At 33.7% G+C, this 27,097-nt stretch overlaps 3 protein-coding genes across 11 annotated transcripts; 2 read left to right on the top strand and 1 right to left on the bottom strand.

Annotated features, from left to right (window-relative positions):
• The first annotated feature begins 665 nt into the window (after positions 1-665).
• LOC130645950 (protein dispatched homolog 1-like) lies at positions 666-15,071 on the top strand. 6 transcript variants are annotated; one of them, XM_057452100.1, is made up of 7 exons: positions 682-805; positions 6,491-6,547; positions 9,854-9,978; positions 10,053-10,188; positions 10,753-12,964; positions 13,686-14,003; positions 14,248-15,071. In XM_057452100.1, the coding sequence occupies exons 3-7, from the start codon at positions 9,881-9,883 to the stop codon at positions 14,517-14,519; spliced, it is 3,036 nt and encodes a 1,011-aa protein (XP_057308083.1). In that variant the 5' UTR covers positions 682-805; positions 6,491-6,547; positions 9,854-9,880; the 3' UTR covers positions 14,520-15,071. The 6 variants fall into 6 exon arrangements, with proteins under 6 accessions (XP_057308069.1, XP_057308083.1, XP_057308076.1 ...); XM_057452093.1 differs by having other exon boundaries at positions 6,491-6,584; XM_057452086.1 differs by lacking the exon at positions 6,491-6,547 and having other exon boundaries at positions 666-805.
• A 2,087-nt stretch (positions 15,072-17,158) lies between these two features.
• Positions 17,159-24,374, top strand: LOC130645929 (protein dispatched homolog 1-like). 4 transcript variants are annotated; one of them, XR_008982760.1, is made up of 7 exons: positions 17,159-17,310; positions 17,573-17,697; positions 18,067-18,202; positions 19,560-21,738; positions 21,962-22,279; positions 23,218-23,907; positions 24,060-24,374. XR_008982760.1 is itself a non-coding variant. In XM_057452055.1 (6 exons), exons 1-6 carry the CDS (start codon positions 17,308-17,310, stop codon positions 23,622-23,624), a joined length of 3,168 nt encoding a protein of 1,055 aa, XP_057308038.1. In that variant the 5' UTR covers positions 17,159-17,307; the 3' UTR covers positions 23,625-24,031. The 4 variants fall into 4 exon arrangements, 3 of the variants coding, with proteins under 3 accessions (XP_057308038.1, XP_057308047.1, XP_057308054.1); XM_057452055.1 differs by lacking the exon at positions 24,060-24,374 and having other exon boundaries at positions 23,218-24,031; XM_057452064.1 differs by lacking the exon at positions 24,060-24,374 and having other exon boundaries at positions 17,271-17,371; positions 23,218-24,031.
• Positions 24,375-24,390: 16 nt separating this feature from the next.
• On the bottom strand, positions 24,391-26,687 carry LOC130645989 (uncharacterized). The gene is made up of 2 exons (XM_057452123.1): positions 24,875-26,687; positions 24,391-24,602 (listed from the first exon to the last, which is right to left on the bottom strand). Exon 1 carries the CDS (start codon positions 26,517-26,519, stop codon positions 25,830-25,832), a length of 690 nt encoding a protein of 229 aa, XP_057308106.1. The 5' UTR covers positions 26,520-26,687; the 3' UTR covers positions 24,391-24,602; positions 24,875-25,829.
• Between the last annotated feature and the right edge of the window lie 410 nt (positions 26,688-27,097).

The raw sequence follows: 27,097 nt of genomic DNA, 5'->3' as shown, positions 1-27,097 counted from the left end.
TTTAGTTTTCCATCAACAAAGTGTATCACATTATCAAAGTGGCCTAAGAGTTGGCTAAGACATGACCGACTAAAACGAAAACCATGTTGATTTTTGTTTGGTAGCTTGTTTTCTTCAAGGTAGCAGGTGATATGATTCCGGACGACTTTTTCGAAAATTTTGATAATATGAGATGTCAAGGCTACTGGGCGGTAATTGGATGCATCAGATTTCTTTCCTCCTTTGAAATGAGGGGTGATTAGTGAGTGCTTTAAAATTTGGGGAATTTTACCACAGTCCATACATTTTTGCCATACCAGAAGAACTGGTACAGATAGCGATGTTTTACACTTCTTCAGAAAAATTGCTGGGAAGCCATCTGGGCCTGGTGCAGAGTTGTCGAGAGTATTGATGATGTCTTTTTGAGAGAAGTGGAATTCTGGAATTTCTGATGTGTGTTGGGGTAGGTTGATTGTTATGTCTTCTACATTTTTTGGCTCACTGAATACTCTTTGATATTTGGACAATATATATATTTCGACAATACCTAAACAAAGTGCCCAACCCCCCAGGCAAAAAACCCTGGGGGCAAGGGTGCGATGTGACGGCACCTTAACAACACAAACAAGGTGAACACAAATTTTTGACATATATGGCACTCCATATTCAATAGGGCGCCTACAATCTACAAACTGCTCCGTCTGATCAAAAATCAGTTCAAGTCAAATTAAACCATCACGACTATCTAAAATATAGTATATATCTAGCTATGGCCATAGTATCTGAGTGCTAAAGTATAATCGACGGATTCAGTCTTGACGACAAGGTATAGCCAACCATATTTTTTATTAATTCTCATATCCAGGAAAATTGATGCATACTCTCTATCAACATAGCTATGGATGTCTATCTCTTCAATGCGTGTGTGTGTGCATCTGTGTCAATTTTCTTCTTTTATTAAAAACAATCTTGTATATATGAGTTGTGAATGTTTACAAAGTTTCATATATGCTCGCGCATCTCAGGCAAAAAAAAAGAATGACCACATAAAAAAATTGACTATTTCCTTTAATTTATAGCTACATTTAAGGAATAAACGATCTAAAAGAAGCTGGAATTGGTTTTTATTAACTACAGAGCTATAATTTTCTCCTTTAAAGATAAGGTTTTAATCATGACAAAATTTTTAATATTTCAAAAGTTAAGTTGATTTTTTAACTTAATTCTTTGGTCGTTGTAGTCTTTACTTTATCAGGCCTGGAAATTTGGCGGAAACACATCAGGCTTTATGCAACAGTTGAAACAAAAGGCTTTTAAAACCACACACAAGAATTATCAAAAACAAAATTAATATTTTAAATAATGGACTAATATCTGAATTGTAAACCAAATATAACATAAAACACTACACGGAGGAGAGTCCAAAACGAGACAAAGTTAAAGGTCGAATGAATTAAATGAATTAATAAACTGCACAGTTTGAAGTCATAGAGCGTGAGAGATACTCTACTGCCATTGTATACACTGTTGAGGAATTCCATAGCAAATTTTAGTTTATTTTTCGCAGTGATTACACACTTCCTTCAACGCTTCCTAAAAAATTATTCCGCTCAGTCAGATTATGTATTTTAACGAAGGGTGGAAAAGGGTCCAAAACAAGACATTTTTTTCTTTTAGTAGAGAAAGTAAATTCAAATGAATTAATAAATTTTGTGAAGAAACATCGTGGCATCGGACAGAAAATATTTTCTCACATGGTTTTTGTTCAAGTTAAAAATTTATGCTTTTGATATGAACGTTTTTTCCTGGAAACGTGTTACATTTTATTTCAAAGAATGAACTTTAACCCTATTCGGTCCGGGGTTTTTCGAACAAACTATGACGGGGGCCCCCCGGTCATAGTATGTTCGCTCAATAACTCAATAACTTTTTATAGGATTGTTTAAATTGAATCAAACTTAGCACACTTATAGTACGTCATAAAAGGAACAAAATGGCGGCAATAAATTTTTGCTTGCGTCAGCACATTTTCTGTGACGTCATCAGAAGCTTGAAAATTGTTAAAAATACCACTATCTGCTTAAAATATAATTACTTTTGTTCTAGAGCGAAAATCCGTTTTTTTCCGATTTTCGGGTAAAATCCGACAAAATCAAGAAATCGGATTAGTCACGTGTCAAAATTATTCAAAATGATTCTTCTTGATGAAACAAAGTTGTGTTGCAAGTTTCAAGTTCTAAGGATAATCCTAACAGAAGTTATTATATTTTCCCCATTATAAGGATTTCATAGAGATTTTAGGGGTAGTTTCGAGTAATGGCCAATATCAAAGCCTCTGAAAGGTATGGGACCTAAAAATTTAGCATGCAGGTGTCTAATAGATAAATGTAGAAACTCAGTAAGTATCATAGCCATATAAGAAAGCAATCAGGAGTTATTAAAAAAACCATCAGGAAGGGGCGGATCCCCCCCCCCCGGTTAATCCTGAAAACACTATTTTCGTTCTGTTCTTCTTGTTTCCGTTATTGTCTTTCGGCAAAATAAATAAATAAGGGACCGTCTTAACAATCGTTTCACATTTTATACAAATTAAAACGATTATGATCATTTCAAGATCGTATCGTCATTTTTTAAAGTCGTTTACAGACGATTTGAAACGATTGTGAAAGATTAAATTTTATTTTAAACTCTAAACTTAAAAATGATACACAGTGGAAGCGAATGGGATAGGAATGGGAAACGATTCTGAAACTAATTTGAAACGAATGCAGAAATAACTTTTGAAACGAATTTCGAAGCGAATTCTGAAGCGAATTGTTCTCACAAAACATTTAAAAAACAATAAAAACGTGATAAATTAATTGCTTGAAACTAATTATTTAACTTCATACCATTGTTGGAAGCTAAAACATTGCCGTAGATCGTTTAAAAACCATTAAAATACGATCGTATGAAGTTATAACATTGCCGTAGATCGTGTAAAAACCATAAAAATAAGATGCTAAGAAGCTAAAACATCGCCATAGATCGTTTAAAAAATTATCAAAACACGATCGTATAGGAAGCTAAAACATCACTGTAGATTGTTTAAATGTTATTAAAACCCTATCGTTGGAAGCTACAACATTGCTGTGGATCGTTTAAAAATTATCAAAACACGATCGTAGGAAGCTAAAACATCGCTGTAGATTGTTTAAATATTATCAAAATCCTATCGTTGGAAGCTACAACATCGCTGTAGATCTTTTAAGAATTATCAAAACAGGATCGTATGAAGTTAAAAAATCGCCGTAGATCTTTTAAAAACCATAAAAATAAGATGATAAGAAGCTAAAACATCGCCGTAGATCGTTTAAAAATTATCAAAACACAATCGTAGGAAGCTAAAACATTGCCGGAGATCGTATACAAATTATAAAAACAGGATCGTAGGAAGCTAAAACATCGCCGTAGATCTATGTATATAAATATTTTAAATAATTTGATAATAAAATTTCTTTAGAAATCGGTGCGTGTGATAAACATAATAATAATAATGGTGTTAAATTTGAAGCGATTTTGAAACGATTTGAACTGAAACAAACTGTTGAAACGAATTGATGTTGATATTGTGAGACGATTCATCATCATCATCATTCTCGACTTAACGTCCGTTTTCCATGCTAGCATGGGTTGGACGGGTATATCAATGACTGTGTTAGATCTAAACTCAACTTCCCCTTTATCAAGTTTGTCCTTATAACCTCCTGCAAAGTCTTTCTCGGTCTGCCTCTGGCCTTTGCCCCAGGAACTATCAAGTCTCGACAATTTCTTAACCAATTATTCTCCTCCATTCTTTCCAAGTGCCCCAGCCAATTCAATCTTCTTATCTGGATAACATCTTTAATTCTACGGATACTTAGGATACTTACGATTATGAAACAAATGCGAAACAATTGCAAAACGATTTTCTGTTATTTATCATATTTGGTGGTTTTAAGGTCATGAAGTGTTGTGCATAAAAATTACAACATCTTTGCGCCACTGTTGCTGCCTTATCTGGAGTAAATTAATAATAACTGCTGGTTCTCTTGTGGTTACTTAAAAAAACAGCTGATTTTCTGGTGGTTACTTCATAATACTGGTGGTTCTCTGGTGGTTACTTCAAAATACTGCTGGTTACTGCTGGTTCCTACTTTTAGTATCTATCACAAATTTGACTCTTGTTTGGTAAAAACAACAGCACTGCAGTATAAGTGTATGGTGTTTTCTTTATATTTTACTGAAATGTTGGTGAACTTATACAACTTTACGCCACCCGGCTTTCGGTCATCAGTAAAACACAGGACAAAGTTTATTGGCCTTTGATTATGTCAGGCTGACTACAAAATTATTTAACGATAATATGGGTACACAAGAAATTAAAAAAAGATTGTGAACCATGCTGCAGGGTAAACCCAAAATTTTAGGAATTATCAATGGAATAAAAAGCAAACAACACACAGTATATGTTGTTCATTCAGATGCGTATTGCCACACAGGGAAGTAATTTCAAACATTTATTAAGATAAGACTAAATTGATTACAGAATTTTAGTCACCTGCTCTTATATTCCATGTAGAAACTGACACATCATTTTCTGCTTACTGTCGGGTTTTAATATTAGGGGTTGTGCCGGGTATATATATATGAATAACCCTCTTTAACCCTCTTTCAATCTGATCTTGACTGTGTTAGATCTAAACCTAAATTTCTCTGCAATGAGTCTGTCCTTATTACCTCCTGCCAATTCTACCTCTGGGCTTTGCCCTGGAACTGTCAAGTCTCTACACATCTCTACACCCATTTATCCTCCCCCCTCCTTTCCAAGTGTCCTAACCAAATTTTCAACTAATTTTTCCACCCACTCTGCTATGGGAACCAAATTATATGCATACAAAAACTCCCATGGACAACCTGTTCTAAACTCCATCAACAGTACTTATAACATTAAAACAAACAACAAATGGATAAGTACAGGACACTGATGTACACCAACATTTACGCTAAATTCATCACAATGTGAATTGGTAATCCTGACATGACTTATAGCATTGCTGGACTGTACCGTCTTAACTAACTCATACACACCTAATTTTCTCATAGCCCACTAAATAATTTTACGTTGTACTCTATCAAAAGATTTTTCTAAATAGAGAACGAATTAGAGATTATTTCTTTTTTCTAAATACTAAAAATATTGGTGCTATGCCCTGGAACAAAGCCAAATTGCACCTTATCTATATCAATTCTTTCTCTAAGTAACTTATCGATCACTCTTTCAATAACTTTTCGTTACTTGATCAACTAACTTTAACCCTCTATAGTTACTTTAACCCTCTATAATTATACCTCTTATTAATGCATCGCACTTGCCCTTTAAACAATCTACTATTTACTTCCTGTAACCCACATAAACACACCTAATTCTAGTCGGAAGAAATTGTATTGATAATAACTATATACATTGTAATAATTTTTATTTTCATGCAACATTGCTTACTCCTGAATAATGTGGATTACAATAACACTAATAATCAAAATATGTTTCTTATACCCAAAATGTAACCAACTAAAACACACTTAAAACATCAGAAAAGTGCACACCTAATTATGTGAGTTGAAATAATAAGCATTAAACATCACAACCCACTGTATTTTACCACTGAACTTTTTGTCCATTCTGTGGATTACATCGAAGTTCAGGATCAAAAAACAGCTGTAACCCACAAAATAACACCTAACTTCAAAGTTCAAACTACTGGAGTTGTTAGTACTATTGAGGTTTATGTCCTCCTAAATTTTCAACACTGCCTGACAATGCAACTCACACTTATCCACTTTTTTGTAAAAAAGGCTAAAAAAAAATGTCACACTATTTTTGACCAGCATCGAACACAACCCTTATATTCGTGGAAAAAGGAACAAAATTATAAAAGCCTTTGTTATGAAGTACTATAAAGCATATGATAAAGAACACTATAAAAACAAAAAAATTATTTTGAAAGAGAGTCTTTAAGGTTGCAGTAACCCTTTTTTACGCGTTTCAACAGATGGATTTTTCAGTCGGTGTGTTATCTACACGAATTTTCTTTGTTATTTTTTCAAAAAAAATTGTCCTTCAGGCATATAGAGCCAGCTTGTTTATTTTTTAATTTACGGAGTTAGCAGATATACTAAGTTATAAATATGCAATAAAGAAGAAAAAGAATTAGCTTTCACAAGCTCCAACTTTTTGCAACCTAGTGAGTCATTGTCTTCTGTTTTAAAACAAACCTTGGGTTGGTTGTATTAAAAAGGTGTGCAGAAAACTTTTGTTTTTTATATTTTTCTTACAATAGCCATTTGTTTATTTTATTTTAGTGAAAGATAATAATATTATAGCTCTAAAATCGTGACAAGTGTGTTACTTAAAAGGTTTGATTTTTAAATAGATATATATGAATGTTTTTTGCAATCTGGATCTGAGGACATGTTGTCTCTTTTTGTTTAGCTGACGGTGAGACAAACATAAGCGCAGCACTAGTGGTGAGAGACAGGGTGGGACGAGGTTGCATGTTTTGATCTCTCTTCTTGCTTTTTTCTATGTACGCAACAGCCTCAGGCTTAATTTTTTAAGCGAATTTTGCAAATTTGAATTTTTTAGTCCATTTTGCAAAAATTAGTTTCTGTAAAAATTTACTATTCAAATAAATTAATTTCTGCAAAAAAAATTTTCTTTTTTAAAAAATTATTTATATTCACAAACTTTTTGAATTATCTTAAATATAATATTATGTGAATTTTAACTTCAAATAGCCATTGAAAAACGGAATAATTATTATTTCAATCATATAATAAATGAGACAGATTCCCTTTTTGATGCTATCCCAAACTAACTGTGTATGTGTGTAGTATGGTATCAGCTTGTGAAATAATACATGTTTAAGTACTTATAAAAGATTTGAGCTACACATAAATGCAGAATATGTTTTGAAGAAAAACATGTTTATTACATTTTTAAAGTAGAAACAAACATTATTTTATATACAAGAAATTTATTGATCAAATTTATAAATTTCACCTTGTTAACCATGTAACAACCATCCACGATTACCTTTGATAAAGCTAAAAATACATAGGTTGTTTTTTGTGACGTCTTGAGGGAACTTATAGACAAAGCATTGATAGTAACAAATTTGAAAATGAATTGGTGTAAGAACACCTAAAAATTAATCAATACTGTCAGTGATTCCATTGGTGCGACCTTGTTACTATTCAAATTAGACTCACCCCCATCATCATCAATTCTTCAATCGATTTAGAATTTGTAAGAAGAAAAAAATATATATTATAATGAATATACAGAATTAGATTATTTAATGATAATAAAATGACAATTTCGATACATACCTTAAGAGGTTTCACATTCTACCATCTCGATACTTCCTTATAGCAAAATAATAGCAACATAAAACATCAACAATTATACCAGAAAAAAAAGTATTCAGAAATATCATCAAAAAACTTCATCCCAAGCCTACTAAAAACGGATAAAGCAAAGCCCCAGGCGCGAAGTTAAATATTTGCACCTTTATCACAAATTGCACAGGTCTAAATGATTTAATTCAAATAAAAGCTACCTTAGTTACAAAATCAGTGCTAATTTTCTTCTATAATTAGAGACAAAAACTGTACATGAAAAGACATTCATTCTTGTCTAGTGAAACAAATTCATAAGGAATACCCTGTTTCAGAACTATTTTATGTTGGCTAAGGACACTGACAAAACCTTTTTACGATGTTGACTTACAAATTTATATAGGAATATATTTTAAAGTTAATTATTGTTTCTTTGTAGGCAGGCCTTTATGTCAGAGACAAAAAAACAACAATTTTTTTCTGATCATTTTTCGTTGTTTTTCTTCCAAATCAAAAGCGAGAAAATCTCTGGGAAAATAAGTGCCATCTCTGTTTGATGTGATATCTCTTACTTTCAAATACTTCTTCATTAGCTAAATGCCGCAACAACTATACGATACCGATCTTTTTAAGAAATTTGTCAATAAATTTTAAAACAAATTGTCACTCGATTTCTAACAAGAACTTCAGAAGACTTTCATAAGCAACCTTTCTGCCATCAACTTGTACATTTTAAAGTGATACAATTATTTACTTTGAATAAAATTTAGTTATTTTAATAAATTAAAAATGAACTAAAAAAGATGTTAAATTTAGAACGTATTTTTTTTGTATATCAGGTATCTTTCAACATACATTGATTTGTAAACAAGTCTGGTCAGGAATGGCATGCAATGGAATGTGCACATCTTGAACACGTTAATTTTAGTATGCTATCTTTCGCTAGCCTCGACTTGGTCATGCCTTGTCATAAAAAGTGCAATTTCTGCATTATTAGAACACTGGCAATTTTGTAACTCACGTTGGCAAACTCTCTACTTTCATCAGCAATATGCTTTCATACGTTTAATAGCAACATATTAAGAGTTTTTATAACGCCATGTATTATTGTATAATTGAAAATGAACACATAGACAAAAGATCATTTTTAATTATTGAATTGGGTAAGGAATTAAAATTTATGGATTCCAATGGTATTTCTTTTAAAAAACATAAATATTCGAACCTGTAAGGACTTTCCATTTAAATGTTTAAAAAAATATTTTAAAAATAACTCAAAATAATAAACCTTTTTTTAAAGGAAACTAGACTCAATTTTCTTAGGAAATGCTATAGGCTGAATTTTCTTAATTTTTTTCTAAATTTTTATTCCTCTATTTTATTTGTTTTCCTTATAAATAACTACGATATTTCATCAACAACTGTAAATAACATTATAGTTATGTATTTTATTTGAGACATTCTTTATTTTTATTAAAGAAAAAAGACTTTTTTGTTATTTTTAGGATAAAACTTTGTTAGGGTGTATAAGAAACTTGATTGCGATATGTTTTGAAATTATGGTGATTTAGTTACTGTAAATGTATATCAAGGTCTCCAAAAATTGGATCTTAACACCCTGAGGCTGGGAATTTTCTTAAAATTTTCTTAAGATTTACAGGTTTTTAAGGCTCATTTTCTTATAAAAAATTTTCTTATAAAAAAGAACATGTAGTTGTTAAAAACTAAAAATATTTTTCATGCACAAACGAAAATTTTAGTTTTAATTTTATGATATTTCCAATATTAAGTTTTACATGTGCAATTACGAGTTGATTTTTTTAAAAAAATCACCCTCCCTAATGAACTTCTCAAATTTAATGAAAAAAATTATCAATTTGAGCAAACAGTCTTTTTTTACAACGAATGGTTTAAATTAAGCTGTGTTCTAGCACCCTGATAAGAATTATGATAATACAACCTCATTAAACTCATGCAAAGTTATCAAAAGTAGTGCTGCATATATATATTTATCTTTTTTGTAGATTATTTTTGTGTTTGTATTATTTTGTGGTAAACTTTTATTCTACATAAAAAAACACATTCAAATATTTAATTTGCATGAAAATGGAAGTTTAAATAATAATTAGGCAATATAATATGTGTTGGTTTTCGGTTCAATATAAAAAAAAAAAAAGATTTTGTTCGAGGTTGTTTATAATCATGGTGTAGAAAGGCGATTAAAAATAATAGGCTCTGATATGTTTGGGAAGGTAAATGTTTTTTAAAAAAATTATTTTTAAGGGAAATGAGGAAATTTCTGATTTTTTTTCTCAATACAGTCTTCAAAAAAATATAAAAAAGAAACCTTGATCAGTTTCACTCACTTAATGGACCAGACTCTTTCATACGCTTTTTTTACCATTACTCCTCTGTGTTCTTTTTTAATCAGGTCCCACTTTTCTTACTTTCTAAGGTTAATCGAATTGATGATGATATAACAATGACACCTGTGAAGGAGAACATCAAAGTTACACACAGTATCAACCAAAGAACTATCAATGAAGAAGAGGATGATTTAGTTACAAAATTGTTACGACCGTAAGATAATTTTTTTTTTTATGATGGTGTCGCCCGTACCAATTCTGATTCAATTCTTTAATTTTCATTTTTAGATACTCGAAATTTTTAGTTCATTATCCATGGATTCCTCTCTGTATATTATTTGTTATTGTCGTGCTGTCTGCTGTGTTGGGTGTTATAGGAAGCACTGGAGCACCTCCGTTACCAGAATTCTCTGACCCAACGAAGGTATTCATGGTGTTATTAAACAAGTTTCTATAGGGGTATTTAAATTATGAATATAATAATAAATGGACTGGTGTAAATTGTAATTTGCAATAATATCTTTGTGACATTTTCAAACTTTTAGAATTCGAGAGGTTTTTTTATAGTACTTAGAGAGTCCTCATATTTATTATTATTATTCTTGATAATATATTGTTATTGTTATTATTGTATTCTTGTTGTTACTGGCTAAAGTTGGTCTGTCGCCCTTTGATATTCATACTAATTTTCTTTAATGAATGAATGAATGAATGAATGAATGAATGAATGAATGAATGAATGAATGAATATTTCTATTCGTCAAGGGCAACACATTTGCATCAAGTTTTAAAAAACGTCACTTAATACGATATCTAATATAGGCAGCGTTTATCAAAAAAATCTGTCGTGAGGGAGTTTACTTAAGGGGACGGGTTGAGGCATTACAGTAGTTTTACATTTGAAAACAGTAAAACTATTACTTTTTTTGGTTTTAATGTTCAATTTCAAGTTATTTTCAAGTTTTCAATGTCCTAATGTTACTTTTAGGGGTTTGAACCACGTGGAACAACCATAGCGTCACGTGCAAAGTCATTAACCAACTTAGAAAAATCCTCGAACAGTAGTGGATTGTTAAAAAAAGCCTGTGCTTTAAATGATGTTTTAGGACTGTCATCATCAACAGTTACAGACTTGAGATCATTTGCTACTGATTGTCTCTTTGTTTATGGACACAAAGATGCAAATGTAAATTTATTTGACTACATGTCCACCATCTGCAACCTACACAAATCATTGCTGGTAGACTATCCAGGCTATAACAACTATTTTATCGACTCACACCACCTACCCTCCTACATTGCGTTGGTGAATAATAAAACTGATTGTCAAAACATCAACAAAAATGATACAAAATACTTTATTTATCTACTGCAGCTTTGTGTCAAGTTTTACACAAACGGGGCGCTCAAGTCATGCACGAGTGGAGAGTGTAAAGAGATTACATCCGATAGATGTAAAACACATGCTTATATATTTTACAATACATTTCAATACTTAACACCTTCAGGTTTCGTCCAAGATGTAACTCAGCTCAAATTAACAAATAGTATTGACAGGCTTTGGGAATACAATACGGTTCAAGCTAATTTTTTTAAACCCTTATATGATGATAAGTTGAAAAATTTAGATAATGCTGAATTAAATGGTGTTGAGGTGAAAGGATTCGACTTTTATAATTTTAAATTGCATCTATTTCAAACTGAAATAATTTTACAATCTTTGTTCATCATCACTGCGATTGTATTAGTGATTTTATTTATTTGGTTCTACTCTGGTTCATTGTTCATTGGACTGACCACATTTTTTTGCATCTTAGTGACTCTTATTATTTCGTATTTTGTGTATAGTCGTATCTTTCAAATGGAATTTTTTCCTTTCCTCAATATGGTCACACTGATATTCATCGTTGGTATTGGAGCTGATGACGCATTTGTTTATATGGGCATGTGGGAGGAAGCCAAAAGAATGCACGTTATCAAAAACAGCCAGCACCATAAGGCGTATTTGGTCAGATGGACGACTTCTACCTTAAGACACGCTTCCTTAGCTATGTTAGTTACCTCACTGACGACTGCTTCTGCCTTCTACGCCAACATCAGCTCGCCTGTCACATCCGTGAAATGCTTCGGTTTGTATGCAGGTACGTCGATCATTGTCAATTACTTACTAATGTTGACATTATTTCCTGCGTGTGTCATCATTCATGATTTGTATCTGTCACAATGCATGCACTCCTGCTGTCCAAACCTTTGCAAAGCACAACCTGCTGTAGCAGACGATGGAAAGGCTGCGTTAGAGATCACAAGCTCGAATGGGAGTGATCTGAATGCGAACAATGTTGAATCTAATAAAATCACAAGGATGCAAAAGTGTGAAAGTGTATTTAATTTTGCATCGGATAAAGTGTTTCACGAATATCTTCCACTTGTTGTTTTAAAGTTCAAATACATTTGGATTGGTGTGTTGTTAACGTTAGGAGTCGGAGGAGCTGTCGTCACATTTGGTAAACCGGGTTTGAAGCGTCCGTCGACATCTGATTTTCAGATGTTTACTGACTCAAGTTCACTTGAGCAGTATAGCTTGAATTACAAATCAATGTTTGCATTTGGCAGGAGTGGCAGTGGTTTTTATCAGTTTTCAAATATCTCTTTTGGAGTGAAAGCAGTCGATAATGGAAATAAGTTTAACCCTGACGACCATGGCACGTTAGAACTTAACACTGGTACGTTGGATGTTGCCTCCGTTCAAGTATGGCTTTATAATTTCTGTGTTAATCTGAAGAATGCTGATTTCTATCGAAGCTCGTCGACATGTGGGAGCATTGAAAAGTTGTTTTTGATGTTAGAGCAAAATTGTCCTGCCGGTCACAGTAAATGTTGCAACAAAACGTTGCCATTACCACGCAGCGAATTCCTGGATTGTTTTCATCAAAGTGTTTCTTTCTTTTCTTGTTATTCATTTTATGGTCTGATGTTCGATGAAAGCAACAATTTAAAAACATTAGTTATTGACTTGTCTACCAACAAACCATATTCTGATGAATTTCAGTATAATGAAGATCTGTTTAAAGCATTCGATAGCTGGTTTAGTACGCAATTTAGTAATGTAACTTCTACAACTTTCAATGGATGGTGGAATCTCGATCAAACGTTTTACGACCTTCAAAAAAGTCTCTTCGAAGGAACTAAAATGTCGCTAGGTATGTCTTATTTTATCCATAGAAAATATAATCATGTAATAGACAATAGGAAAGTTTTCATGTTCAGAAAATTTATATTCTTTACTGAAATGGTTATGGTAGCACAGTTCATTTTGAGATGGAGGTAAATAAACTTAAAAAAGTTTGCTCCCTGGCCACGCAGGATGACGCCATAGGTTACCATAGTAGCAAAAAAATTTCCTCGAAAGAATCTATATATATTTTTGAAAAGAAAAAAGTGCTTTTAATATTTTAAAGGACCCGCGCAAAAAAAAAGAAATTGACTGATTCGCGAAATTAATTCTTCAGGAAAACAGACACCCAAAATGAAAGGTCAAATATTAATATATTACAGGTTTTCTTTTTACAATAATACCACAATTATAATTAGGCTGGTTATTATTCTTATTTCTCTGTTGTTCTAAACAATAGACCTATTGTTTTTACCCCAAAAACTCCAGCTTCCTATTCTTATAAAGTATATTTTAAAAAAAGCGTGCATAAATTATTATTATTATGAAAATATATTTTTTTTTCTTCTCTAAACGCATAAAAAGTTTAATTTTTCGTCCATCATATATAATATATATAATATCTGAATTCCATCCTTCACAAAACTAAATTTTCGCGAAATCTATAAATTTTGCAAATGGCTCGAAGTTTCTAGACGCGAAGAACTTTTGATATGAAGGTAATCTTTATCTGAATGTTTCCTTACCAGTAATTGCTATCGCTGTCTCTTTCGTGATCATCCTCTTGACGACATGGAACCTGCTTCTTAGCATCTACTCCATCCTCACTATCTCATTCATCATCTCCGTCACTGTTGGAATACTCGTGCTCAGTGGATGGGAATTAAACATCATGGAGTCTGTTGTGTTCTCCGTCGCAGCTGGTTTATCTGCTGATTTCACTCTACATTACAGTGTCGCGTATAAAACATCCATAATACAAGACAAACGAGTCGAGCGCGTCAAGAGTGCGATAAGTAACATTGGGCCAGCTATTGCAATGGGAGCTTTCACAACATTCATTGCAGGTATTTTTTTGGAACCTTGGTAATTTAGGCATGATCTTTGAACAGGTTTTTGATTTCTCATGATATGTCTGTCGTACATTGTCAGTCGAGATATTTTTAGTAGAAACGAAAATCTTTGTTGTCACTACACGTTTATTGGTGTAGATCACTTTTTAAAGGATTGTTAAACATCTACACTTCAACTCAGTTTTTCAACAAAACTTCGTAAATAAAAGTATCAATAAGAAAGTGAATTTGTTTTTAGGTTTGGTGATGCTTCCTTCGACCATTCTCTCCTACATTCAGATGGCACAATTTCTAATGTTGGTCATGTTTGTAAGCTGGGTATACAGCACATTTTTCTTCTTGCCACTCTGCGCTGTGATTGGTCCAGTTGGTACCACGTGTCAGTTAACGTTTAATAAAATGAAATCAGCCAGAGCGTCATTTCGAAGTAATTCAAGAGATAGAATTGAAATGGAACCTGTGCCTACAAATCATACGGCCGGCGGTGTGTACTACGGCCCTACCGAATGACCTGTTGCCACTGATGCTTACCACCAAGCCAGTGTTTACCATCGAAAAAACTAACTGACACCCGGTGACTGGTTCGAGCGAGTGTTCACCAAAAACTGGTAAAGGAGGAAGAATAAGACTAAAAGAATTGTTAATCAAGTGTGTTTTTGATAGGCTTTCATTAATGATCCAGGGTGAATATAATGAAGAGGAGGAATTATAGTAAGTTTGTATGTTACGTGAACTTTCTTTTTTCGATACCCACTCTAAGCAGATGATCACGTGATCTATTTAATTCATGGTGTCTGCCGGGCTTTGAACACTCAAGAAAACTTAAAATTGATAAAATAAAATTTGCAGACACCCTCTCCATAAAAAAGTCTTATTTTAAACAGCGGACATTGTGCTCCTACGAAAGACTCGAGTGTGCGAGATAAATGAATCATTTCATTGAGAATATTCTAATTAGTCAGTATTATATATTTATATGTGGTATATTTTATTTATTATTTTTGTATGCAAATGTAAATATGGCCGAACGGATGATTGGTTTGAAACAAAAATTTAATTTTTTTTCGTTTATTTTTTTGTGAATAGCATAGTGTAAGTAAAATGTATTGTCGCCAGTGCTTTTCCAGGTTGTCAATAAATCCTGGAAAATTTCTGTTTTTGCAATACGCTGGCTCATTAACATCAATTTGATTTTACAAAGTAATGTATTTGAATTAAAATTGAGTTAATTTTTTTGAAGCTTTCACCCAGCTTTCAAGTAAAAACGCTAATTAGGGCCATGCCTATATTATATTTTTTATATTATAATTGTAAACTGCTATAAATTATTTAACAGGTGCTATATATTTTTTATTTTCTACTTTGAAACTTTTCACTCGCCTTTCAACTCATACATAAATTTATCCATTTCGTTAAGTCAGCAAACTATCCTAAAATATCGATCCAATGGATAATTCTTAAAAGATATAATCAAGTTTTTAAAGCCAACTCAAAGTTGAAGGCTTTATTTCGGGATTCATTTTGCAAAATGTAATTTTGTAGATCGTCTCTTATTATCAATAAATCGAGGTATCAATAAACACTATATATGTACACAAAAGCACCTGTTGTAATAACTACTTCCCATATAGTGTTTTAACAAAAATTCTTTTTTTCGTTTGAGTAAGTAGTCTGAATCTTTCCAACCATTAAAATTATCTATATTAAAATACCCGTATACGTCTGTCTGTCACGCAAAATGGTAGCTTAGCTGCGCAAGTAGCAAGACGCACGCAATGCGATATAAAAAATAATCTCGTTTTGACAGTAGATATTATGACAAGACATCATGTTTTTTTTCTTTTCTTTGTTTGGTATATTTTGCACGCACGTGTTTTTTTATCAAATTGTAAATTACCAATCATATCAAGATTAAAAGATAATTATTATATTATATTATTCTTCCAGATTCTGTTCTTTACGCGCACGTCACGGTTTGGGCGTGTGGCCTTGTGGTTATGGAGTTCGCTTCGCAATCACAGGGTCCGTGGTTCGGTCCACAGCGCGGGCATGCTTAGCAAGTGTCTTTACCACAGCTACGGGTCAACCCATGCCATGTGAGGGAAGTTGGGTAGGCAATGCTGGTGTATACATATATATGTATATATTCAGGACACAGGACCCACGTTGATAACAGTGTTTCCAACACTGAAGTCGCTTCATCCTATATAAAATCTTCGGAACAATCTCAAAAAGTGGAAAATCAGCTGTGGGAACTAAAGCGAAAAATTGTCAAATTTATTAGCATATCGCAATCTTAAAATGCACAAAAATGCTTGTGAAGAAGGAGCATAGTAAATTCTCTGACAAAGTTTTCAAACTCGACTCATTTAATAAAGTATGGAGACCTCCACCTGCAATCAAAATGTGTATTGTTTAAATTAGGAATAGTACCTGCGGTGGAGACAACGTAAAAACTGTGTATATCGGTACGGTTTGGGTTTCGTCGTTGTGTTTTTATTGATCAAAAGCCAATCAATTCAGGTATGTTTGGATGGAGTTGTTAAACACCCTAGTTCCGATGCTTTTTTTACTTGTCTCATAGCAACATTTACACACATCTCCTACATTGATTATCCGCCATTTTTTTTACCATTAAACTTACGTTATAAAAAAAAGGAATTTTTTCGATTCGCGATACTGAATTCTGCAGGCCAAAAGACTGAAATTCGTGAAAGTGAATTTTCCCATGTTCATAAATTTTTAATGGCGTGCAAATCAGATGAGAGCTTACTTTATAGATGCACACTTTATAGATGCACACTTTATAGATGCACACTTTATAGATGCACACTTTATAGATACACACTTTATAGATGTACACTTTATAGATGCACACTTTATAGATGCACACTTCATAGCAATTTTTAATGAGCGTGTAACAGAAAATTAATTCGCACAGGGAGTTACTTTTCGATTATTCAGATTTTTTTTTCTGTGTCTGCTTTATGCACTCGCCGCCCATTAGCATATCATAGGCGTAGAATAGGATGGAGACGAGGTTGCTCATTATGGAAATAATAACAACCTAGTTTCCAGGAAAAAAGTTTTTTAAATCAGTTAATTTGTTCACAACTTTGTACTTGTGTTTTTCAAAACAAGAAGAAACCACTAAACGAAAAACGTTTATTCAGAAGAGAAATGATAAATTATTAAAACTGACGCAAATTATATATATAAGAAACGTAAATAAAAGCTACCATAAATAATAAATTTTTTTATTAAATTTTTTCTACTGTGTCAAAGAAGGAGATTTATCATGGTAAACTATTTCTAACTCGAGTTTAAAAAAATAATTTTGTTGAAAAACATACTGCTGTCTGGTAACGACTGGCAAAAATTTTATTAGTTAGAAATTTTTGCTTTTTAATTTTCAGAGTCGAAATGCAATCTACGTCTTTATTTTGTTTTAAAGTTATCGTCCATTTCTATACTTTATTTCATTATATTATGTTTTTTTTCTCCAATTTTTTGCATTGCAATAGAAGTATTTATATGTTTCTTTTTGTTTCCATCATTTTCAGATCCATCCTGAAAGTGAAGTAAAGGAAGACATGGGGAAGGAAATCCCCGATGAAGAACTTTTGAGTCTTTACGAGAAAAAGCGAAAGAAAGAAGAGAATGATTTTGTGGCAAGATTGTTGAAGCCGTAAGTTCTACACTTGTTTGAAATATTTATTTCCCTCTTTTACGCTTGTTTTTATTTACGACAGTAAAACTTCGACATTGTTTACATAGAACCCAATGAGATTTTTTCCCCCTTGTTGTCAGTTCGGCAAACAACTAGATGTAACATCCAAAATAATATCATTGGTCACGTGAACACATATTTGGCAGAGGCAGAGATTCAGGTTACCCTATAATTTCGTTATAGATTTTTTAAAAACGTTTTTAGCGTTTGCAGATGATTTTCAATCGCGTGAATGAAATTCGTTTAACAAATCTGTTATTCATTTATCCTTTCATTATGACGTCACTCAATGTTTTCCTTGCCTAAAGAGTTTGTTTTAATTGACAGGTACTCCACCTTCTTGGTTAAATATCCTTTTGTTATTATTCTCCTCCTCATTGTCACAATAATATTTTCGGGAATATTAAGCGTGCTACCTGCTACTGGTGCAAAAGATTTTCCAGACTTCTCCGATCCAACCAAGGTTTGTCATTGTGTTCATTTTTTTTTTTATCAACAATAACGTTTCTATAAATAGATGTTTTTTGTGAAACCTCGTTCCCAGATAATTCTATATGGCAAAAACGTATGTGTCGCTGACAGGAAGGACAAGATCTCTAGTGGCAAGGATGCATTTTTTTGTTATCACCTATGCTTGTGTTCGCAATATTCTTCATAATAAAATATTGCGAGTTATTTTTGAAAAATGGCTTCATTGCATACATCTTGTTATTTGATTTAGTTTTCAGTGATTCTGTCGATTGAAATTGAGAATCGCAAATTTTCCTTTTTAACGAATATCTTTCAAACCATTCTATTGAATGGCGTAGAGGCAATTTTTTTACTCTAAATTTTTGATTTGTAGTTTATACAAACTGAATTTTTACATCTCGAAAAATTATGTTATGTACTAAAACAATAACTGCATTCTGCATGGTATAATTACAACTGCTGATTTGATCTTTCTTTCAATTATGGCAAACATGCCACTAAAGAAGGTTTGTCACTTTTTCACTTTAAATTTTTATCAATTTACACTTTTTTATAAAACCAAACAAAAGGGTCTTGTAGTAGTCTACAATCCTGGTCAAAATTGGTTGAGAAAAGGCCCAACACGTGGATTTATTATCTTTATTATCATTATTTTTGTTTCTGTGGTCCCATGTGTAGAGATTTTCTGTTTTGTTGACATAAACTAGCCAGCAAAATTATGGTATGTGTATACTAAAACAGTGCAGGTTTTCACTTATAGAATACTAGCTAGTTTCCAGTCCCCCTCTGCCCCCATTTCAATGTTGAAGTCATTGTCACAGTTTGAAAAATGCAGCTGGTCACTCAACCCACAGCCAGCCATTGGCTTTAACATGGGGGGAGAGGGGGGAGAGGGGGGGAGTGGGGGGCTTGCATCTTTGTTTACCTTATGAGCTTATGTTGCATTGGAAATTTTATCAACAATTTTGGCCAGGTAGGTTGTCTAACAATTTCATGATTTTAATACCAAAAGTTTCTTATGCGACGAAAGGGGAAGCGATAATTTCGATATTGAGCTAAAGTGTCATCTTTTTAGTTTGTGTGTAACCAACAAAAAGTAACAGACAACTTCAATTTACAGCAGATAACACTTTCTTTAAAATCGTGGGGGAATAGTCATATTTCTCTCCTTTTGAGTAAATATACTGCAGCAGTAAAAGTTGATTAAAATATTCTCACTATTTTGATTCTTATAAATAGACTTTTTCCGATTAATAATGAACTTCAGATCTTAGCCAGAGGTTGTTCTAACTGGTTATGTGTTTTTTTGTGACGCAACTAACAAAAACATTCTTTTTTGTTACTTTTAGGGATTTGAAGCACGTGGAACGACCATCTCTTCCAGAGGTATTGCTTTTGTAAACACAGCCGATGTGCCAAGAAGGCAACGAGGTCGAAGAAGCGTTAACAACGGATTATGGAATACAAACTTGCGAGAAGTAAAAATTGATAGCGATTTTGTTATGGTATATGAGCACAGCGGTGGAGGGAATTTAATAAAACATATGAAAACAATTTGTCAGATGCATAAAAAGAAAATTGAGAGCGAGGCGGGGTATCACACCTATTTTTATACAACTCATCACCTTCCTAATTACATAGCGTTACTTACCAACAAAACAGACTGCATGAGTATAACGCAGAACGATATTGATGAATTCTTTTCTCTATTAAAAAACTGTGTGGCAAATTATAAGAATATGAAGTACAAGAATTGCATAAAAGATGAGGTAAAATGTGCTAGCGTTACTACTTCATGTCGTTCACACGTCAACATACCACATAAACAAGACTTTGCTACTTTTGTTTACAATGTTTTCTTTTTTTTAACTGATACTGCATTCTCGAATGACGTCACCACTTTAAGTCACGTGACAAGCATGGATATGTATGATTTTAGAAGCTACGATTTTTTTCAAACTTTATACGATAGAAGTTTAAAAGACCTCGATAACGCTGTTTATAACGACGTGAAAATTGTTGCTTTTAACATGCAGGGATTTAAGTTCCACGTGTTTCAAACAGAAGTTATCGTGCAATCGTTGTTTATCATAAGTGCTATCATTTTGGTTGTCTTATTTATTTGGTTTTATTCGGGTTCCCTTTTCATCGGTTTAATGACGTTAGGTTGTGTTCTGTTTGCCACAATCATTTCATATTTTGTTTATGGGCGTGTCTTTGACATGGATTTTTTTCCGTTTCTGAACATGGTGACAACCATCTTTATTGTTGGCATCGGCGCCGACGATGCATTTGTCTATACAGGGATCTGGGAAGAAGCCAAACTTGTTTACGTTATAACAAATACCGCTGAGCACGTGGAATATTTGATAAAATGGACCACTCATACATTACGTCACGCTCTGTTGGCTATGTTTGTGACATCATTAACAACCGCAGCAGCGTTTTACTCGAATATCTCTTCTAGTGTGACGAGTGTCAAATGTTTTGGTTTGTACTCTGGAACCGCCATTATTGTTAACTATTTGTTGATGGTAACGTTCTTTCCAGCTGTTGTTATTATCCACGACAAATACTTATCAAAATGCATGCATGCTTGTTGCCCAAGTACTTGTAAATCTCGACCGCAAGTTAAAAATCAGGACCGGAATTATAAACACACAGCATCAGGCAACATGCAGGAGATCTCCGAGAGAGAAGTCGAACTTAAAACATCAAAACCATTTGTTACTAAGCTACAAGCAGTCTTAGATATTGTTTCCGAGAAAATCTTTGAGAAATATCTGCCAGGTATTATTTTTAAGTTGCGATTCGTTTGGATTGTTATTCTTTTTTGCATCGGCGTTGGTGGAATTATCGTCACCTTTATAGAGCCTGGATTAAGTCTTCCATCCACGGGTGAATTCCAAATGTTCACTAGTTCCAACTCCCTCGAACAATTCGAGTTAACATATAAAAGGAAATTTTCGTTTAGTGCTAGTTCAAGTAAAGGTAACCAGAAGCTGCGATTTGTTTTTGGAGTAAAACCGGTAGATAACGGTAACAAGTTCAATCCAGACGATCTGGGCACGTTAGAGTATGACGGGCCGTTAGATATTGCAAACGAACAAATTTGGTTACGGAGTTTTTGTACAAACATACGAAATGAAACTTTTTATATATCATCCCACACCTGTGATATTATTGAAGCTTTCTTCACTGGGTTGACCTCAACTTGTAATTCCACGTGTTGCAACTACACGCTTCCCGTCCCTAAAGACGATTTCTTAACTTGCTTGTTACGTAAGAAATCTTTGCTTACAAGCGCTAAGTTTGACGACAGTAATAATTTGTTGTCGTTTATATTGTACGTCGAATCGTCGCATCGCACCACGGATGCTTATGGATACAACGAAGAATTATTCAATACAATGGAGAGGTGGTTCGACACTCAGATGAGCAAAACATCGTTTAAAGGCTTTTGGTATATGGATCAACAGTTTTACGATCTCCAAATCAGTTTGTTTAAAGGAACTAAAGAATCGCTAGGTAAAGTGCTTATCTATCAACACCAATTCGTAAATTTAAGTTTATTTCTGCGAAATGTACGAATTCAGTGGGTTTACTACACCGCGAAAGTTTTTCTTAATAAAGAAGACATTTTACGGTCTGAAAGTTATAGCTCTGTTCACATTTTGATTTTCAGATTTCTAAAACAGTAATTTATCCGACTTATGTAAGTTATCGATAGTCACGTATTTTTTTTTTCTAGCGATCGCTATCGCTGTTGCGTTTGTGGTCATTCTCCTCACAACCTTAAATGTGCTCCTCAGCATCTACTCCATCCTCACTATCTCATTCATCATCTCCGTCACTGTTGGAATACTCGTGCTCAGTGGATGGGAATTAAACATCATGGAGTCTGTTGTGTTCTCCGTCGCAGCTGGTTTATCTGCTGATTTTACTCTCCATTACAGTGTCGCGTATAAGACGTCTTTACTTAAAAATAACCGAGTCGAGCGCGTCAAGAGTGCGATAAATCACATTGGACCAGCTATTTTAATGGGAGCTTTCACAACATTCATTGCAGGTAGAAAGGGTTATTTTTCCACTGGTGACTGGTGTATAGGTCATCTTTCGCAGCAGGAGGTATAAAAATGTTCTGCATATAGTATAAAGTACGAAGTTGCTATAAGTTGATAAATACTCGCGAAGAGTTATTTGCATGAGGTTCAAAAACACATTTCACGAAGATCATTTTTGCGAATGTTAAGGTATTCCGCGCAATTAAGGCATTTTAACTTGCAAAAAAGTGTTCTCGCTAACTGATAAAAGATCTCTACGCAGACAAGTTTAACGAATGTTGTTAAAATTCGCTAAATTCGCGAAAATTAAACTTAAGGTAATGTGTTATTCTAGCATCTGTATTTTACAAAAATTGAAAAATTAAAGCGCGTTTGATAATTGAATATTTTTGTGTTTATGGACAAGACAGGTCACTTGGTTTTAAGTTTGTAAAGGACGTGCAAGGCCAAAAAAGCGCTCACACGTCAATTAATTCTCGAACCGTGAGATAAATATTTTGTTTTGAAAAGGTGATATTGTTGGTGTTACATCGGTGTCTTATTTAACCCTTGACCTTGAATGGGTTGGTAGCTGCAACATTGGACTCAAGGATATGTTTCCTCCTAGACTGATGTTTTTCACTTTTGACGTAGCTACGATTTTGGAAACGTATTTATTATAAATTAGTGGTGACCTCGTACCCGGGCATCTAATTTCTTCTCTGAAATCCGAGACGGTAATACGAACATACATAGGGACGAGGTTGAACTAAGATGACACACTGCTAGTCGAAATTCCTGAGTCTTCCTGTCTCAGAAATTAAGGAAATAAAAAAGCTTTTTTCGGTCAAGCGCATTCAATTAGAAAATAATGCTATTTACCGTTTTTTATATTGTGAAATTCAATATTTTGTAATAATTTTTTTTAAAAGTACTGGTACTGAGAGATGTTATTGTTTATTAGGTCTGGTGATGACACCTTCAAGCGTCTTAGTGTACATACAGATGGCGCAGTTTCTGATGCTGGTCATGATGATTAGTTGGTTGTTTAGTACAATGTTCTTCTTGCCGCTTTGCGCTGTGATTGGACCAACGGGTAATTTCTGCCAAATAACAATGGGAAAATCTTCAGCCAATCAAAATGAAACTGAACGCGTTGAGCTGAAAGACGCTCCTCCCTCGAAACAAAACGTATCTGAAATTGCAGATGTGGAAGGTTCTTCTCCTTTGGTACAAAAAACATCTGAAAAGATAAATGCTGATCGACAGCATAGCTCAACAGAAAAATTAAATGCGATATCAAACACTGATGAAAACGCAGTGCCGAACAAAAAGAGGGAAAATGTACCAAAGAAGAGCGAAATTACGTAGAAGTGATTGGCCTGTATGTGGATTCACATTTCAAACATCCTTGCACCATCTTTTAATAAAAAAAACATCAGCAAAGGATAATGCACCAATAAGAGTTATCAATGAACAAAATACTGTTTAAGCGAAACAGAACTTGTTAAAAAGCATTTTTTTTCAAGAAAGCACTTACATCATTTAAACTTCGATGAATTGTCTGGGACTTATGCTTTTCTTGAGAAGAGATGTGCTGGTATTTTTGCTATTTTGTGAACTGCACTAAAATGACATACAAGCGCACTTTCAAGTAAGACGCCATTGTTATTAATATCATTTTCATGTCACAAAAAAAGTTTGAAAAAGTTGTATTGTTTGACAAATTATGTATGTGTTTGTAATAAACTTTGCACTCCTGATAAAATCGCTAATGACGTTTGAATTTTTTGTTTGTGATTTTAGATTAATGCTGTTTCATCCTCGTTTCCAGGGTTGTATCCCTTTAAATTTCTTAGACAAGTCGATGGAGTTGTTTTAAAGGTGACACATGCATGATATTACGTTGCAACGTCATATATATCTTAGAAGATTTCCGCAGGATTTTTAATTTTACAAAAAGCTGAAAGAACAATGATAGAGGGTCTTGATTTAGCGAGTTTTCAGTTGCAAACTTTTTTAATTTTGCGAATTTTTAATTTTAGCTTCTTGTAGTACCTAAAATATTAAAGTTTTATAAATATTCTGCACAAAAAAGAAAAAAAGAGACGGGTGTTGGCACGCACAGTTATATTTCTTGTCTATGAGACTTACGCCCTGGGAAATTGTACAAAACCTGAATTTTGGGACTATTATTCGGGGTGTGCATCTTAGGAGAAATGTAGAATTGTGTTTTGATAGTATAAAACGAGGTTATAAGTTAACCAAGTTGCCAATGAATCCATCATAAACATTGGGGAAGTGGATTAATTAAGAATGAAATACGGACGTGCTATGATAAATATTCACCTATATGTGTACACACCATCCGGATAAACTATCTGAGTTCATCACTAACATATTGCCGCACGTAGTGTAGTGGGTTCGTCTGCGGCTCCCAGTTCTGGGGACCGCGGATCGAATCCCGCTCACTGCTTGGCAGTATGTTAGTGATGAACAAAGTAGTTCTTCTTCAATATGACTTACACGCATTATATTCGCCTGTCATGATCAGAGGTCTGATCGGGGTGAAACATTCTCTGTTGAGAATGAAATACGGACGTGCTATGATAAATATTCACCTATATGGATTAATTAACTCGTCAATAAAACCAAATAAAAACCTCGCTTCAGTTTGTGTTGCAGGTAATTTTTTTTCTTCCAAGCCCATTTCCTGATGTAGATACTGATAATTTCAAATCAGATGCAGTATGTGAGTTGTAAGTAAAATTTCTTACTTGAAACAGAGATATTATTATTATCTCTATGCTTGAAAGAATCAAAATGTCAGACAAGAACAAAGTTCTAATACTTGGACTATCCCGACCATCCCTCAAACCCTAAAATTTATAAAGTTTCTGAAAAATGGCATTCCCAGCCAGTCTGTTAGTGTATATAAAATAAAGTAACACGAGCAAAACATTGTCGTGAGCCTGTAAGCATGTTACACTATGATTAGAAGTATTCCTTCAAATGGAAGTATACTTACATCAGTATCAATGGATTTTCAGTGAATAGTAGAAAGTTCTTTAATAACTCAAAGTGTTTCTCAGCAATTAAATCAATGGCAATACTTGCCATACCAAATAGCGCATGCATTTTTTATTATGACATAGCTGATTTGGAAAAGCTCTTTGCACTCTTCTCGATTTTTAGTGGGAATAATATTCATTTCATACAAGTCGTCGTTTTCTCCATTGTCTATTAAGATCAACTTGTGCTTCAATTCAGCATCTTCAAGAGATAAAAGAGACTGCCGTTTCTGGTTAAAATTTCATTCACAATAGCAGTATGAAAACACTGTGGGCCTCTCCCAAAATTTAGTATACTGAGCCCAACAATCTGCCCAAGCTTGAAATATTCTTCTTTTATAAAACTCTCGGGTACAATTTTGATGCAACAAGCATTTTTATCACCAAAAAAAAAAGACCAGATACGGAAGGAAACTTTTTCATTGATAATGTTAACAACTCACGCAAAGGACTTTCTTGATACTCAGCATCTTGTATACATCTAATACAAATTTGCGTCTCAGGATCACATGTGCAGGTACACGTTGGGCATTCTTGCTTTTGGTGATGCAGCTGGTGTCATTGTGTTAAATTCTATCAGGTCGTCAGCTCCGGGATCATTGACTTTAATGTTTTCAATAAAGGTTTTGAATTGTAAACTTTCATAGCTGACTGGTACATAAAGGTACATGTGTATGGCTTTTTTCTTTTCTCTTTGAAGGTAGGAAAAATTCTCTACTGTTGTGAAGCTGTCTAATATACTTTTATTATTATATAGTCCTATGAAGGTTGCCATTTGTGCAGAAACTTGAAAGAAAATGCGACAAATGGTATGGTCATGGTATGTAGCTTCTCTCTTGACATCTTGAGAAAATCCCTTATGAAGTTTGAGTGTATACTTTTTCTTTTCAAAACATTTTATACCAAAGTTAATGTGATAACTACTTTTGATAGTTATTAGTTTTTTGCATGCGTTTAGTCGACATGTGTGTGTTCGTTTTAACTTCTGCTTCAACTCTTCAGCTCTTTCTCGATAATGTTTTTTACCTTCACCACTTGTTTGGTTACCAGGCATATTTGGAAATGTCTGTCTAAGCGATAAAAGATCACCATAGCTACAATAAACCCATTTCCAGAAGTTTATCTTTTCGGTGCACAGATGAGCAATCGAATCATCGACTTTGTTTGCAATAAAGGTTGGTAAAAGACAATCCATAGAACGTGCACATAAAAATGAGTCAATCTATAAAAAAAACACTATCTGATAAAAATTTATGTCACAAAAACTAAATGTATAACCAGCAAAAATACCCAAATAAATTTAAAATATTACTGATATTTTAAAGTTATTTGGGTATTTTTGTGTACGAATTGAAATCATCGCTGGTTGCCATCTTGAAAGTCGAAATGTAAATAAACATGTGTTTTTGCCGTTATCCGATTGCCTATTGAAACAGGCGGCCGCTCCATTTCGAGCAAGCAGCTGCCTATTTAAACAAGCGGCGCATACTTAAACAAACGACCGCGTATTTGAACAAGCGGCCGCCGATTATACTTAGCGGCCACCTGATTTCATATGGTATAAAACACAGACTCCGTTGTATATTTGCAGGACCAGATTGTTCGACTCCGGCCGCCTGTCCTGAACATGCAGCCGCCAGTTTTGATACGCGGCCGCTTGTTCGAAACAAGCGGCTGCCCAACCTCGTCCCCAGGGCATCTTGTATCTTTTCTGACCCCGGGACGGCGATACAGAAAAGATACAAGATGCCCTGTGGACGAGGTTGGCGGCTG

This window comes from Hydractinia symbiolongicarpus, chromosome 1, assembly GCF_029227915.1.
Source record: "Hydractinia symbiolongicarpus strain clone_291-10 chromosome 1, HSymV2.1, whole genome shotgun sequence".
In the NCBI taxonomy this organism is placed as follows: domain Eukaryota; kingdom Metazoa; phylum Cnidaria; class Hydrozoa; order Anthoathecata; family Hydractiniidae; genus Hydractinia; species Hydractinia symbiolongicarpus.
The sequence above is the reverse complement of the archived record's forward strand: the minus strand, read 5'-3'. Positions and strand labels throughout refer to the sequence as shown.